Below are 16,615 nucleotides of genomic sequence, written 5' to 3'. Positions count from 1 at the left end.
ATAGCAGACTGCAGCTGGCAGACCCACCTCTCTGGCCTGGTGACTCTGGTAGAGCCCAGTGGGAAGGGCATACAGGTGTTACTGAGTGTGCAGACTTTTGTGAACGCCATCTGCTTCTTAAGTCCTGAGCACCATTTGAAGCCCCATTTAAGTTAATGGCAGGATATACATGTTTTGTGGTGCAGGTGGCATGATTCCTGAGGAAGTGCTGTGGGATGTATCTGTGGTTTTGACTGAGCTACAGAAGTTGCTACACTCACTGCAAACAGCTTTTCTCTTGTGTATAAAAATTCTTCAGTTGTAACATTGTGTTGAATTTCAGGGGCTGTGTATAAATAAGATGCATAATGAGTGGCTGAAGCTCATGGAATGTATTCTAATAAACAGAATTTCCTTGAGTACAGTTTGGCAGCAAATGTATGTTTCCAAATAGCTGTATTTTGTGCAAAAAACCAAAATCATTTTATGATGACTTTATGGAGAGTGGTTTGCTAATCTTTAGGAAACTTTCTTTGTGGTAGTAGAGATTCTCAAGCTGCAGACTGCTGAAGGACTGAGATCTGCTTCAACTGAGACTTTCAAAAACAGGAGAGATGACTATTATGTGATTTAAGTGCATTTCTTAATTGTGTCTTGAGAGTAGGAAGTAGACTAGATCAGGAGTTACTCATCTATATGTGATACAAGACTTGAAATACTGCATAGTATGGGGATAAGTTTATTGAGTTGTATTGGACTAGATGATCTCTTTTAGATCCCATAGATCCAATTGCTTGCTCTAATCACATGATATACGTTACATGTTTTGTATCTGTTGCCAAGTGTATGTTATTAGTTTGAACAAATGCTAATACATAAATTTTCTTCTAGTACAATATATGACCTACTTGTTAAACTGAGAGAATTAAGCAAAACGACTGATTCCGAAAACAAATGTATTTGACCTTCAGAGTTAGAGGAACATGTTCATTTCTAAATTAAATGAAAATCTTGTTTACTTAGTTACTGACTCTTATATGGCTCTTTATCTTGATGCATGAGATTTATTTGTTTGTGTTTTTTTCCCCTCGGTCTGAGCTGTTGCTAATTTACAATCTGTGCAGCTGAGGGACAGACCATGACTTTAAACTCAGCTAAACTGAAGTTGCCACAGATTCAGCTACTGAACTATAACACTTCACACTAAGATGATCATATGCTTTGTGGGTTTTTTTAAGAGTAGTTATTACCTAACCGTATCCCACTCCACAATATGGATTATTTCCTTAGTGCAGTGGAAACTTCATGGACGCTTTCAAAAACATATTCATTTTTATTTCTCTACTGTAGTTTAGATCACATCTTTTACTTTTTCCCCACTCAGTTCAAAGTCATGAAGTTGGCCTTCATAGTCTTTCTTTGCTTCCATCGCTTGTAATTAAATTTGAGTGTATGATGTCAGGAAGATAAGAGTCCTTGAGTCTAAATGGACTTTTACACAAAGATTTTTTTCTTTCTGCTTATCAAAATAATTATTTAAAAAGGGGTAATTGTTCTGAAGGACAATGTTCTAAAAGTTTTTCATGATGTATCAGTTGCTTATCAATCAAATTTGTCCATTACCTAAGGGTAATTTTTGAAACATATCTTTTAGTAGTCTAAGCAGCCCTTTTCATAACATTTCAATTGAGACATTTCTGAATCATGGGTTGGTTTTTTTTTGTTTGTTTGCTTCTGGACAGTGTTTATGGGGGGAAAAAAAAATATTGCATTATCTAGAAATATCCTTCTCTGTTACCTTTTAAGCTATTCCTTAAGACAATTTTTGCAAAGAGATGCCACCATAGTGTTACGAAAATCTGTCAAGAGCAGTGCTATGGATTTAAAACTAGGTTTTATTTTCTCAGGGATATCACTAGTCATGTGTTTAAACAACAACAACAAATAAAAGCCTTGATAATAGAGGACAAACGCAATCTATCTGTTGGCCAAACCTTTATCACTAGAAACACATTTGTGCATGAACTCTCATATTTCTTCAAAATCAATGCTTGTTTTATTACTGAAGTTTTAAAAGTTTGTTTTATTAATTTTGTGTTATATTGAGAGAGGTACCAAAAAACAGCTTCCTAAGTATTATTTCTTGGAGTTCTGTATTTACGTTTCTTTTGAGGAACTAGAAATTATCTGGCAAGTTTGACTCTGGAAGCAGAGTAGACCAGAAGAACTTTCACATCTAAGACTGTGGCTGTACAGCAGGTTGGGTAATACATGCTTGAAACTTTCTGAGAAGTGACTTGGATGTGTGCAGTGATAAAGCAGCATGTTACAGTCAGTGTTGTTTTTACTCCTTTTTATCCCCAAAAAAAAATTTTAAAAAGTAGTGCCAGAATCCAAACATTTGAAAAGGAGGGATTCAGGTAAAGCATTGTTTAACAAGGTGATAAAGAGTGTTGCCCTATAGAGGAAAACGGTGAATGCTGAGATCGTGCTACTGCCCGCCTGTGAGTTAACTATGACTTTGTATGTTGCCTATCACATGATATATGTGCTTTCTATATAGCTGGGGCATGTTCCAGGTTTACTAAATTTAATGCCATGAATCATAGTATATACATACATAGAAATTGCAAGTGAAGGCACAGTGCCAGCTTGCTAATTGGGTACTAAAAAGGTTTAATATCTCAGAAGCAGCACAATGTTAGATTGCTAACGTGTCTCACTCATCCCACATGTATTGGGTTGGGGATTATTTTGGAGAGTGCACCTGATGTTTAAACAGTGGTATTTGAAGCATGTAAGGATGCTTAAGGGAGAAACATAAAGGGTGCTTACTGCTAGGTTGTTGCCGTTTGTTTCAAAGTAAAGTGCTGTCAGTTGTGACTGAAGTGGAGGAATAAAGAGTATTCTTCTATTTGCAGCTATATGCCAGCCAGGATGCAAACATGGTGAATGCGTTGGGCCAAACAAGTGTAAGTGCCACCCAGGATACACTGGAAAAACCTGCAACCAAGGTAAGAATCATAGAATGGTAGGGACTGGAAGGGACCTTTAGAGATCATCTAGTCCAACCCCCCTGCAGAAGCAGGGTCACCTAGATCAGGTCGCATAGGAACATGTCCAGGCGGGTCTTGAAGACCTCCAAGGAAGGAGACTTCACAGCTTCTCTGGGCAGCCTGTGCCACTGCTCCCTCACCCTCACAGTGAAATAGGTTTTTTTTTTTTTGTTTAAGTAGAACTTTTTGTATTCCAGCTTCATCCCATTACCTTGAAAGCACACAAGTATTGTTGTTCCCTCTGCCCCCAAATGTTGTGTGTGTCACCTGCATTTATAGGGTAATGACCTCATATATGGGGCCTGTTACTGTTGTAGCTGTTTTGTTGGGACTGATATTTACACTGAAAGTGACATCTGCAGTGGGATAACATAGGAGAAAAAACCCCCAAACTTTAATTCAAATAAAATCAACAAGATTAATGGAAGGTATGTATTTATGTGCCCTCCTGAATCCGAATGAAATTATTTTTATCTTGTGGTCAGGATTGCTATTCCATAAAGTCACAATTTTCAGGTTTGGGTCGTGATATAATATTTGTTTTAGTAAAAAAAAAATAATCATTCATGCATTCTCATTTTTGTGTTCCTAATCCCAAACTAGCTAGATGGCAATAAACCATAGTACATACTTAAGAGTTGTGAACATGTAATGATATAGAGTATAAAACAGAATTGTAATGCAATATTTATTAGACTTTGATGCCTGAGATGTGTTCATGTACAAAGATATCTCAATAACACTATTGTCTTTTTCAGTTGTCTCGGCCTACAGAAAAAGTTTATACATTTTCTGAAAATGCTGAGAAAGTATGGTAGAAAAGCGTGACATTTAGAACTGTGTTGTTCAAAAATACACCTTGATGTTTGTTAACCTTCTTTTGACATGTTGATTTTGGAATGAACTTTTTTCAAAAATAGATATATATTTATTTTCAGATTTACTAATCCTTCCTGAACTCATGTGGAAATGGATGTTGTATTTTTTAGTTTTAACTTTCATTTGTTCTGTCATTTCCCAAATGCTCCTGTCTCCTTTTCTCTTTACTTAGGGCTGATATTTTAAAGGATGGGTTGTTAGGATTTTATTATTCTACACCTACTTTGGTCTGTCTGGAACTTTTCTGAAAAACAATGCAGTGAGCTAACAGTTGTTACATGTACATATAACAGTTTTTCTATATACTAATTATCACTATATAAAAAATTGCTGTGTAAATTGCTGGAGGCTGCTGTTTTGAATGGAACTATTCACTTTCTATTAAATGCTAATGAAGGAAAAAAAGCGTTGATAAATGATTAAAGGAATCCTTTTAGGCAATATCAAATATTCTTGTGTGGTATTGGTGGCAAATTGCCATGGCAGATGTGCACAAGGTTTCTGAGATGCCTGCTGACTCTGGTGTCTCAAGTGTATACCAGTTTGGGCAGCTGCAGTTTATATCTATCCTTGAGCTGTATGAGATCCTTGAGCTGTTCCTGGATTCAGGATACGTGCTCTTCTCATGTGTCAGTACTATGTTAGGATGAGATTTGAAAGTGCATAGGATGCGAAGTCTTTCTAAGAAAGTCTGGAAGTCTTTTTAAGATGTGTGAATGGTGGTGGGCTGTAAAGTACGCTCAGGTTCTTGGTGAAAGGTGTTCTTTGAGTACTAGCATTGATAAACAGGCTTTACTTCTCATCTGCTCATGGTCTCGTGGAGAGAGCCGTATTCCGGGGACCATTCCAAGAGAAGAACCCAGCCTCGCAGCAGGACTGTTGATCCCTGACTGTGTGATGATGCCCGAACACTTGTCCTTTTCCAGTGGCACTGAAGCCACTGCAGCAATCTAGACCTCACTTTAGGTCACTCAGAAGTTGACTGATACTTCTTTTATTATATTGCTATCGTCAGCAATTAACTCTGCACAAGAGCTTACCACGTGCTTTCCCCACAGCACAGCTTCAAGTATCTCCCACAGCACAGCTTCAAGTATCTCCCTTCTAGTTTTTCTGTCCTAGATTCACAACTGTAACCAGTTGAGAAAAAGCTGAGCAACTTGAAAGAAAATACCCTGTGCCAGCTGTCTAATTTATAGTAATGATAAGGGAACTAATATTTCTTTCAAAATGTATGAATCGGAAAAATGATACTGCTTTTCATTTAGATCTATGTTCTCAGGCAAGTACAAGTAGTTGAGAGCTTGTGGTATTTGCTAGCAGTCTAAAGCATATACAGGTTAACTTTGTGTGCCTGGGAAGGGTCATCATTATGCAAAGAATGGAAGGCTGGTTTTCTCTAACTTACTAGCCTCTTACTCTGTTCCAGGAATGTGATGTAAAGTTTGCTAATTTCACCTTTTGTAATTCAGTTCTTGTCAGCACTCCATAGACTGTTTTTTTGTTTTATCTATATTTAAGTCATGCATATTACAAAGATCTGGTCATTTCATTTTTATTATGCCTTCTTCCCATCCTCTGAAGATGAACATCACTCTACAAGTCCACCTGGTCAGAGCAGTGAAGCACTTCTATTCCGAACTCAGGATCATCATGCAAGAAGTATGCCATCAAGGGGTGAGATGGTGGTCCTATATTTGAGGTGACGTGCTCCTTCTCCCTGCACGGCTTGAAACGGCACTAGGATTTCTTGCAAAGGAGTTGGAAGCTATTAGACCAATGGCTGTGATGCAGAAGCTGAACCTGCAGTGTCAGCATGCAGAGCAAATAACTGATTGTATTTCCTTGATGCTGCATGCCTGTATTCTGAAAAGGCTTGACTCTCCACCATCCTCGTGGTTGTAACCTGCTTTTTTTCCTTTCCTCTGCTCTTCTTTCAGGGCTTCCACTTTTTATTTGTATCTAAGTTCCTTTGAAAAGGGAGATCAATGGAAATTGTTTGTCAGGTTAGATAAAGACAAAACTGTGATTTACGTGAAGCTGAAAGCTGAAGAAAAGGAGAGTTCTTCTGTGTTTGGACACTGTGGGTTGATCAGACTTAAGTGATGAGAACAAAACTCTAAGATTAGAGTGATGCAAGTCTGCTATCATAAATTTGACGTGGTAGTGTAATGGTAGTTGCTGGAAGTGAAAGCTGATCTACTGTTTATAAGATGGTGATGACAAGTTAAAATATATTTTTCACTTGGTTCCTGGTCCTGATTTTCTTAAAGTCTGAGTAAATTTGGTATGGAATAATTGACCTCCATGTTGTCTGATCCAAGTTTGCTAATAGGCAGAAAAAGGTAGAAAAAGTTTGAGTGCTCGTCTTCTGCAGAAGCTATTTGAAGAAGACAGCTGAGTGTATTGCATCTTCCAAGGAGTAAGTGCCCCATTGTTCAGTCTGTGCTCAAGTTGGTCATTGCCCAAGCTCGTGCATGATGCCACACCATATTCAACAAAGTCATGTTTGGATTTGCCAGCATAGCACTCTTGTCCTTTCCTTGCATTCACATTTTCGTTTCATTTCTTTAAAAATAAAATACTTGTGCTTAGCAGCCTGCACTTATGTTACAGACTTGCTTTCCCTAGTACTCAAAAGTGTCAGTATGCTTTTATGTACAGTATTGACATATGTTGTTTTGAGATCAAGAATGATAGTTTATGCATTGACTATATGATTGTAGGTAACACATGAATTGAAGTGTCTGAACAGTGAAATTCTCAAGTGCATGACAGTGAGTGGATATTCCCACAACAAATTTAAAGAGATTTATTGAACTTTTTAATCAGGTTGGGCTTTAGATTTAAATTTGTGTGCGATTATAAGCCGTTAAAAGAAACGTTGACATTTTATTAAAAAAAAAAAACAGTGTAAAAGTATTATTTTTATTAGTCTTTTGTACATTTTGGCTTTTCAATTTTTAGAGGAAACTTTTGCCCTTTTCTTATTTCCTCTTTTGGTTCATAGAAATTTGTTTTGATATGTCTTAATAGATGTTCCCTGAAACACAGTTGATAAGTATCCAGCTTTTGTTCAGGAGTTAAATTGCTACAGCTGATTTTTTGGCTGTTAACATTAGCCTGAACCTGTTCTTGAAAAAATAGACCTTAAGTAGCACGAAACACACAGAGTATATAAATAGCAGAAATGTTTCAGTGTTCGCCTGGTCCGTGGGCAGTACTTCATACTCTTTTTAGGGAAGCATGCTCCTGCAGAGGATGCGTTCATGGAGCTGAATCAAGAAGGTTCTCAGCATATTCGTACAGGCCTTTATGTAGGACGAGTAAGACCTGCCAGTAACTGTACAAGGTGCCTCCTAGGAAACTGAGTGGTGCTTGTGTGCACTTTCCAAGTATGTGCCCATCTGTGCTGGTGAAAAGAAGAAATGTTGGATTTTGGGGAAAATAAGATGGACTGAGTAGAATGCTCTAATACACCTAACCTATTTTTAAGCTGGCTTCTCTCTTCAGCAGCCACAGCATGGCCAGTACTATTTCTCCTAAACAGTATCATTCATTCTGACTCTATCAGGTTAAAAACACCCTTCTCTCAATAGCTAATTTCAAAGGCAAAAGTGAAAACCCTGTGACACATGAGGTTTATGTTCAAATGGAGTTGTGCTAACAGCCAATTCCTGCTGCCTTGTGACTTTCTGTTGTGTCTGCCAAGGGTAAAAATAATAAAAAATTTTCAAGGTACAGCACTTTACTTTCTTCATGTTTTTTAAGATGTGAATTAAAAGCTGATGTTAACAGAGTTTCTTCCCAGATACAAAGAAAATGAAGTGAAGACAATGGAAAATAATTTAGACAAAATTCCACAAATGAAAAGCATGTAACATGATATCTTAGTACAGTTGATTGCACCTGCTTTTCAAGATCAAGTTAAGATCAAGTTACTGTGTTACTAAAGCCGTCTATTTGTCAATAGCAGAACTTTCATTTTTGTACTTAGAATGTTTTGTACCAAATGGTGGTGTAGTATTCAGAGTCCTATAGAAAGATACAATTATTTAAGGCTCATAATGTAATGTATACTTTATGCAAGATGGTAAACTGAGAACAGTCATAAACTCTTAGTGTTTTCAACTTTGGATCCACGGTCCTAGCTCTGGAAATAAATGCGAGACAGTTCTTAAGGGTAAAGTCGTCAGGAGTTTATATGAGTCCAGGAGCTGAAGTGCAGTGGAATGTAAGCACTAGAAGTTATCACACTCTTAAGATCCTGCTTTGTCAGCTTAATTTCAGCATTACCTTTCCTTGCTCTGTCCCTACTTCTAAAGTATTTTGTACTTAGCTCTATTGTGCATTTATTTTGTTAATTGATGCTTTTTCTTTTACAAAAGAAGAATACAGATATTTTAGATGTTGACAACTTTTCTTTCTCTTACTTCAAAGGATTGTTGTCCTTGAGTTTCAGAATAGTGGGCTTTGTGAGGATACTTTTCTGAATTAAAGTCCAACTCTAACAGTTTTTGAATTTAACAATGATATTTTTAACAGACACATTGCATGCATAATAAATATGTGGATGCAGCCACAATGTCTGTCAGGAGCTGTCTAATTGTATTAAGTTCTGCAGAATAAAGAAAAAAGAGAATTTCTCTGTTGCCTGGAGAAATTTGCCTCCCAATATACATGCTTTCACCTGTTCATTGTTGAACGTTTTTGTGTAAAGTTTTTTTTCTACTCAAAGGATTTCACAAGGAAAACTTGCCCTTCCACTGTAGCATAATCATCTGCTTTTCAATTTGACTTATGCACCTACTGTATGCACCTACAGTCACAGCTCTTAGCTGAAGATCCTGCATTCACAGTAGAAAATGTACATCTTTTCTGTAGCTGTTTTCTCAGACTCAGCAGGTGTGCTCTTGTGATTGTGGTATTGATGCCTTCCGGGAGAAGTGTGTTCTTGCTGTGACTCCAGAAATACTTGCAAATTCCCAAAGAGTGAGAGTTGAAAAGGGATGCTCTTTTTACAACATGCAGGAAGACTCTGGAGATGGCCATCGCTCCTTGTTTGCCAGGCACAGGTCCAGCCCTTATTTTGGCAACTTTTTCTTACTGAAGTCCTACCTACACTCACCTGGCCTTCTGCAAATGTTCCCTTGCAGTCTTCCTAGAACCATCTTGTTCAGCCTTCTGCAGGAAGAGGGGGAAAATTATGTCCTTTTGCAACAGAAGGGAGCAGGAAGTATTATTTCTAAACCTGAAGCTTTCCTGAGGGCTTGGAAAAATGAAGTAAAAAAGGTTATATCCATCAGTTGGAGGAAATGTTATGGGGAGGAGCAAATGCCTGTCTGCATGACACTCGCTCTTCCTTGACCCCATGAAGAAAAAACAAAGTGGGTCAGAAAATAATGAATGTTACTATAAGCATTGTTAGGAGCTCTTGGGAACAGCAGTAACACAGCAGAGTGCTCATGGCAAGCACTGGCAAAATCCGTGTGGCTGATTTTTTTATTGTATCAATGACTTGTCCAGCATACTTATTTTTCTCTTGATTGCTCTGCATTTTATCAGTCATAACAAAAGGGAGAACACTTCTCAATTTTAGAACACCATTTAAGAACACTTTGGTATGAAAAAAATGAGATGAAGAATGTTGTCTTCCAAAAATAAGTGATTACAGTGTTTCAAGATGAGTTTGAAATCCAAATACTCGGTATTTGAAGAATTCCAGATGTAGCTGTCTAGAAACAGTGGTTTTTTTCTGACTTCATCTCCACAGTGAACATAACCTTCTCTCATTCCTTTTACAACACAAACCTTGAGATTGGTACTTGTAGTTGGTCAAATGAATTACTGACTTCATTTTAACCAGAGATGTGTTTGTCTCTGTATTTTAACATCTTAACTCTTCAAATCTAATTTATAGAAACCTTGTGTTGTTTTCTCAGATGGCATTTTACAAAGTGGCTACTGTATTTGGCTGTCTTCCCCACAGTAGGGGCTGTGGTACTTTTGTGCTATATGGGTCAGGGAGTCAGGCTAGATAAGAAATTGCTTAATAGTAGAGATGGCTCTTTGAAAAAGTTCCTGTAATTACAGTGACTCTCTTACTGTAACAGACCTCTAGACGGCATTGTGTAATATTAGACATGAGGGTTAGTAACTCAATTGTTTAAGTACTTGCAGGCTGGATTTGTGAATCGAGTTATTTTCACCTTTATTGTCATCTCTACTCACCAGTAACAAATTATTCTGGGTCACCCAGGGAAAACCATCATGGATTCTTGAAAGAGATTTCTGAAGGAAGTCCTCACTCAATCTACTTCTTATTAGAAGCCTTGTGTACTAATGTGAAAATTGTAGGGTGACTATTTTCAGTTTAAGTTACAAATTCTGTATGAAATTGTAAATCTAAAATACTACCTACATGGAGATCTTCACAAATATCATTGATGTCAGGTGCTTTTTGGTTTTTTTTCAGAACTGCCTAGATGGTAAGGAATACTTTCTCTGTGAGATTGTTTGAAGTAGGTTAGCACCAGCTTTCCTACCTTCCTCTGAAACTAATTTTGAAGCATACTAGTGAATCACTGAATCACTATCAGAATCACTGATAGTGATTGCAGCAGTGACGTTTGCTTTCTCCTCTTCTTCCAAAGTGCTGGCTGGTCCTGGACAATAATATCAACATGAATAGTGACAACACATGGGCAGCCTGAGCTTGCGCATTCCCTAACAAAACTTATGTTGGCACTTAATCTAGTGCTAATATCGTCATTTCTGAAAGGATATCTGTGAAAGAAAAGAAAATAGGCCACTGGACAGAAGAGGTGCACAGTGGTTCATGCAGGACGTTCTGGACATTTGCTGTCAGCTGGACTGCACATAAAAACCTAATTGCCATATTTTTCCTTCTTTTTCCAGGAACTTGAACTAGTGTTTTTTTCACATGTACTTTATATATTTTCTTTTCCCGCCTCCTTCCCTTTTACCTTTTGTTTCAGATCTAAATGAGTGTGGACTAAAGCCACGGCCGTGCAAACACCGGTGTATGAATACGTACGGCAGCTACAAGTGCTACTGTCTGAATGGCTACATGCTGATGCCAGATGGAACGTGCTCGAGTATGGCAAGGCTTGTTCCTTTCTTCTTTTCAAACTCTTGAAGATCCCTGCTTGGGTTTCCCTGGGTAACTTAAATGAAATGAAGATCAATCCCAAAGTAAAAGATTAATTGTGTTGGAAATTAAGCAGTTGCACAAAATGAGCATTTTTTTTTTCTAATAGAGTCAGGCTGAACAAAGCAAAAGCAAATATTTTGTTTTTATTAGTTTTATTACAAGCTTCCCCAGCAGCATTCTTCAGTGCTGTAAATCACTGTTAATTGGCATTCAAGGACAAGTGCTTGCGCTTTTCATTGCAGCAAGACACCTGCGGTTCTGCTATATTATGTCCTTATGTGAGATGTAAAATCCTTAAAACTGCAGATGCTGGTTGCTTGACTGGCATAAAATTGTATTGTCATCTTTCTGGAGATCAGGTTCCTACTTGCTCCCATAAAACTGGATATTTTGAGTGTCTGGACAGAGAAAAAGGAAGAGAAGCTGCCTTTAATTAGAGAAGCTACTATTTTTAAATGGCAGTACTGCCTAAGAGGGTTTATAGCACACACTGGGTTTTATATTCCTCATGGAGGCTGCATTCCATGACAGTTTGCTACAGTCGTGGTGGTTTCCTTTAGTTTTTTTTTCATTAGAAATGCAATTTTTGTAAAGAAAACATTTACTACATATGCACTTACGTTTTAAAGCCTGAGTGGATAACTGTCAAATCCAACAACCATGCAGTATCTTCATTCTCCTAAGTTTTCAGTAATTTTCTGGTACTGCTAGGAGTCTTTCTCTAAATATGTTTCATTATTTTCCCTAGATGCTCTTTCTTGCTCAATGGCAAACTGTCAGTATGGCTGTGATGTACTGAAAGGGGAAATTCGCTGCCGTTGTCCCTCTCCAGGACTGCAGTTAGGGCCTGATGGCAGGACATGCATAGGTGGGTGAGCAAATAGAGATTTATTTCTTTTGTTCTCCAAAAGGATTTCTATCCTTATACTGAATGCAGTTCAGGAGGCTTTATCAGATGCATTTATTAGCTGAGAACTGGGATAGGCATGTTATGTTGCTCAGGTGTTCTCAAGTGGTTTGTGTCAGAAATCAACAGCGTTCTCCAGTCTTGCAGGTTTCATTGACTGCTTAAAACCTGCATGTGCTGCTTGGCAACCAAGCCCTCGGCCTTTACCACTTCTGTTACTGGGCTATTTTTTAGAGTATTGCTAACAGAGAGTTCAAAATATCTGCCTGCATAAAAAACAGAAATGGGGAGGTCAGCTGTTAATCATACCCAACAAGGTGGTGGTGCCTGGGCTCTGAGTAGAGTGCTAATTTGTGAAAATCACTGAGATCATAGTGGTACAAGGTGAAGGGCTGTGCGTGCTCCCAATATTAATGGGATGGAAGCGACTGCCTTTCTTCTGTGTTGTGGAAACTCCAGTTTGAACTAAACTCAGTATAGAAGTGAAATGTTCTGTTCCCACATTCCTGAACGTGGAAAAGGTGCTTATGGTTAATGAGACTGAAGAACAGTGTGACGTGTGATTTCGTTAGTCATTAACTATACATCTTGAGTGGATACGGTGCTCCAGTGATTTTATTATTTATATTCTATGCAGTGCTACAGTTTCATAACCAGGAACAACACTTGCACTGAAAGAACGTAAGAGAATGTGGATGCCCTAATCAACCATTTGAGTGTCATGGCTGTCCACAGGGGAGGTGATTCTCCAAATGGCTTACCTATGCTGACCAAGAGTTTGTTGGCAGAAAAAGGGACAGATGCTAGATCTTCTGATGTGAGGAGCAGGCTCAACAATAAGTCAGAAGCTTTCTGAAATGCGTAACTGGCATGTCTGTGTATGCAAAAGAATGGGTAGAGCTGGAGAAAAAAGCCCATCATTGTCACACGCCAAAGGGATTGAATTGTGACTAATGACACTATGAGCTTTATGGCAGAGATATTTGGAAGAGTTGTGCCACACCATAGTGCTCCGAGTGATTTTTAAGTACAAATTCAAGAAAGTTATACCAAATACAGAAATTTGCTAGAAAAATAGTTGCAAGTTTTTTATGTATAGGCAAACTTCATTATTTGAAATAAAAACAGTACACTTTCAATGCTGAAGTAGAGCACTCAGTTATATGAAGCAGTATAAATTCTTCAGTGTAGTTTTCCAAAAAATACTTTCTTCCCCAGAAAAATGAAGAACTGTGTACCCACATTTCAGTTGGGTGTGCATCATTCAGTTTGGTTTCATAACCAATTTTAAAAATTTTGCCCCCAAAATTGTATGGTATAGGCGAAGCGTCACAAGAGGAAAAAATGCCCCACTTCTTTCTTGTTGAGAACCAATTGTGACATGCACTCTTTTTGTGTTATTTCATTAACAAGTTTGTGTTGTGCTAAAACCGCTAAATACCTAAATTTAATACACTAAATTTAATAGCTAAATTTAACATTAATAGCTAAATTTAAGCTACCTGGGCCTGGGACTATCCCTTTTCCTCACGTGTGTACAAGCCCATCACTGCTAGGGACATTGTCAGTTCCAGCGAGGATCTGCATATTGCTTCAGTACAAATAGAAGTAAAAAAAGAAAAGGAAGTGTGCATTGACTGCATGAAATCCTTGTTTGAGGAGAGTTTGAAAGACAGCTGGGAACATAATGTTTATTTTTAGCACAGGTGGAAATTCCTTCAGGCATTATTCTATTCTTAGTTTAACCCATGATAGTGTGAATTGGCATGGGCCCATGTACTTGAAAGAGACCATGGGCACTGTACTGTTTGAGAACTGCAGTAGACTTATTATAAGCACTTGCATACTGTCCTCTAGCTGATGATCAAAAAGCGTTTTTCCCACCAGTAATGATCATCCACCCACTTTCAATAGTCAATGCAAGCAGTAGACTGTTACTTTTTCCCATTATTTTCATGTCAGTCTTTGACAATGTATTGCTTAGCAGTTCAGTCCTATATCTTTAGGATGTATAATTGCCTAGAAAATGTAACAGTACCACTACTGTGCTCTCATCCTCCACCATACTTTTTGCCTTATAGGAATTTGCCAAAACATGAATATGTACAGAAGGAAAGGCAGGACAAGCTACATTAGGTTTTAAAGAACATAGTCCATGCCATGAAGTAGTATATTCAGGGGCTAATCTTTTTCTTCCTGAATTGTTTTTGAAGTTGTGATTTAAAGATAAAAACTCAAAAAAGGGTCCCAACTAACTCTGTAATCAAAAGTCTAAAATTTGCAGCTTTGAAATGGTATTTTAGTAAAGGGCAGAAAATTATGGCTTGTAAATTAAATAACAGTAAGAAACATGACAGAATTTATAAAACTGTTAATAATGTGCTCAAAGCCTAAAATTTTAATAACAGATCCAAAGCAAGAGGCAGATTTATAAGGAGATTTAGGCATGTGGAGAGATGCCCAGTATTGGCCTCATTGTCTTTCTTGCTTCTTTACTGTGGCATTGCAGAAGTGCTTCCAACTGTGAATAAGGGAGAGCTGATAATGCCAGAGCAGTCTGACGGGCCAGGAGTATGGGAGCTCAGGGGCTGAATCTTTGCTGTCCTCAGTAATTCTTCATGCAGAGTGGGACAATGTCAGCAGGAGCTACCAGGACAGCCCATCTAACCTGTAATTCATGGCTTTAGATCACTTCTTTTGGCTGTGGGAAACACAGCCTGGAGAATTTGAAGCTTTATCTTCCCTGCCTTAGGTAGCTGCCCTCAGTAACCTGCTGTTTTGAGGAAACATTTTTTTCTGTGCTGTGCAAGAGGCTCAGGACTTTCTGACTTTTTCAGGACTCTTTCACAAGCAACAGGGCATCAATCACTTGGCTTTGTTTTGCAGTTTTGATACCTGCAGCTGAAGTGCTCTTTTTGGGAAAAGAATTGCAGGGAGAGCAAAATCTTACTTTTCTGATAAAGCTACAGAGCAAAGGCTTGAACTGTGCTCTGTCGATAACCAACAAACATGGGGAGCAACGTGCGTCAGAGGCAGCCATGCATGACAGGCCTTTACCTACCATGTAGAAGAATTAGGGTTCAAGCACTTGGGGGGCTTCAGCTTGGTTTCCAAGGGCTACAAAGTGAGTGGCAGCACAAACAGCTTTTGTGTATCAGCCTGACCTCATCCAAGAGTTTCCCAGATGGTGAAAGCAGCACCAGATGAGGATCGACTGCTCCTTGGGCCTCTGCCTGGCTTGTTAGCCAGCATGAGGAACAGCATCTTCTGGGACACGAGTGGCATCAGACATTTACTGAGCATCACCTGTGTATTTCACCCCCTTTGTCCTTACCGGGATGTCCCATGCTGAAGCACTGCTTCAGGGCAGGGCAGGGCAAATGGAAGCCATGTGCCTCAGAACCTCGAAGATATTTTCATGTCACTTAGGTAACCAAACTCTATGTGGAAGGGAATCAGCTACAGCACGGGCACTGCAAGGTAAGGGATTGCGAAGAGCAAGTACTCAAAAAGCATTTGGCCTGTGGTAACTTGATAGTAAGAGACCAAGAAACACGACACCTCTGGCATTAGCTTGAACTCTCTTTGTTTAGTGCAAGTTCTGAACAGATAAAGATTTCTATGGATTAGGGACACCTGAGATTTTAAAAAAACAAACCACTTCCTACTGCAGGGTGATGTACTTTGAATATGCAGGTATGACCTCTGGTACAGGAACAATATTTCAGGCATGTGTCAGAAAACAGGGTTACTGGGGTATGTTATTATTATTCCTTAACTGTAAATTTTGGTGCCATCTTTATAACCAGACAGGGCTTAGTGAGACAAAAGAAAGTTATACAAATAATATGAAGTAGCTTTCTTCAGACAAATACCATTACAGTTTTGAGGCCTTGAAGAAGCTGACTTGTGTTCTGTGTGGAATTAGAGAATGTCTTCTCTCCAAGGGGAAGAAGAGTACCAGGGTGGCAAGAACATGGAGGAAACATTCCAAAGTCAGTGTCAATGCTCATTACACCAGTGCATCTATTGTCACTCACGGTATTTGTAAAGACATGTGGCAGAGGACACATGAAAATCTGTGACCAAGAGCTGAACTGAGATGGCACAGCCAGAATTACTGTGGAGTTACTACTGGCTGACCAGCTTGTAGCCAAAAGGACCTTAACAAAAAGATTATTCTTCTTTAGTTTTTCATTAAGTGAAACTAGTTGAATTTGGATAGTATAGCTTGTATTTTAACTGATATTAAGAATAATACAGCTCCTCTGTTTCCACAGATATCGATGAGTGTGCTACTGGGAGAGTTATCTGTCCACGATTTAGGCACTGTGTCAATACTTTTGGAAGCTACATTTGCAGGTGTCATAAAGGCTTCGATCTCATGTACATCGGAGGCAAATACCAATGCCATGGTAATGAACATATTTCGTATGTGCTTGTAGTAGAGCTGCGTATTCTGAATTGAAATTAATGGTTTAAGGAGCAATGTTTGGTTTTTATAGCTGAAATGTTGATGCAGGTTGTTTTAGGTTGCACTGCATCTGTATTTTAGGAAAGAATAGATTATAGAAATAGACTGTAAAAAAGAAAGCATATGTTTGGCTCCCGTTCTTGTAA

The 16,615-nt window shown here is 38.5% G+C and overlaps 1 protein-coding gene across 4 annotated transcripts in view; it reads left to right on the top strand.

Moving 5' to 3' along the window:
* Window positions 1-16,615, top strand: part of NPNT (nephronectin) — a 50,559-nt gene that overhangs the window by 13,372 nt on the left and 20,572 nt on the right. For 3 of the 4 annotated variants that reach the window (XM_061993895.1, XM_061993894.1, XM_061993896.1), the window contains 4 exons: window positions 2,901-2,993; window positions 10,913-11,032; window positions 11,837-11,956; window positions 16,276-16,410. In XM_061993895.1, the coding sequence (XP_061849879.1) occupies window positions 2,901-2,993; window positions 10,913-11,032; window positions 11,837-11,956; window positions 16,276-16,410 (468 nt within the window). Of the gene's footprint in view, window positions 1-2,900; window positions 2,994-5,498; window positions 5,592-10,912; window positions 11,033-11,836; window positions 11,957-16,275; window positions 16,411-16,615 lie in introns of all 4 variants that reach the window. The other variant, XM_061993897.1, reaches the window with a different exon arrangement.

Source organism: Colius striatus, chromosome 3, assembly GCF_028858725.1.
Source record: "Colius striatus isolate bColStr4 chromosome 3, bColStr4.1.hap1, whole genome shotgun sequence".
Taxonomy (NCBI): Eukaryota; Metazoa; Chordata; class Aves; order Coliiformes; family Coliidae; genus Colius; species Colius striatus.
The sequence above is the reverse complement of the archived record's forward strand: the minus strand, read 5'-3'. Positions and strand labels throughout refer to the sequence as shown.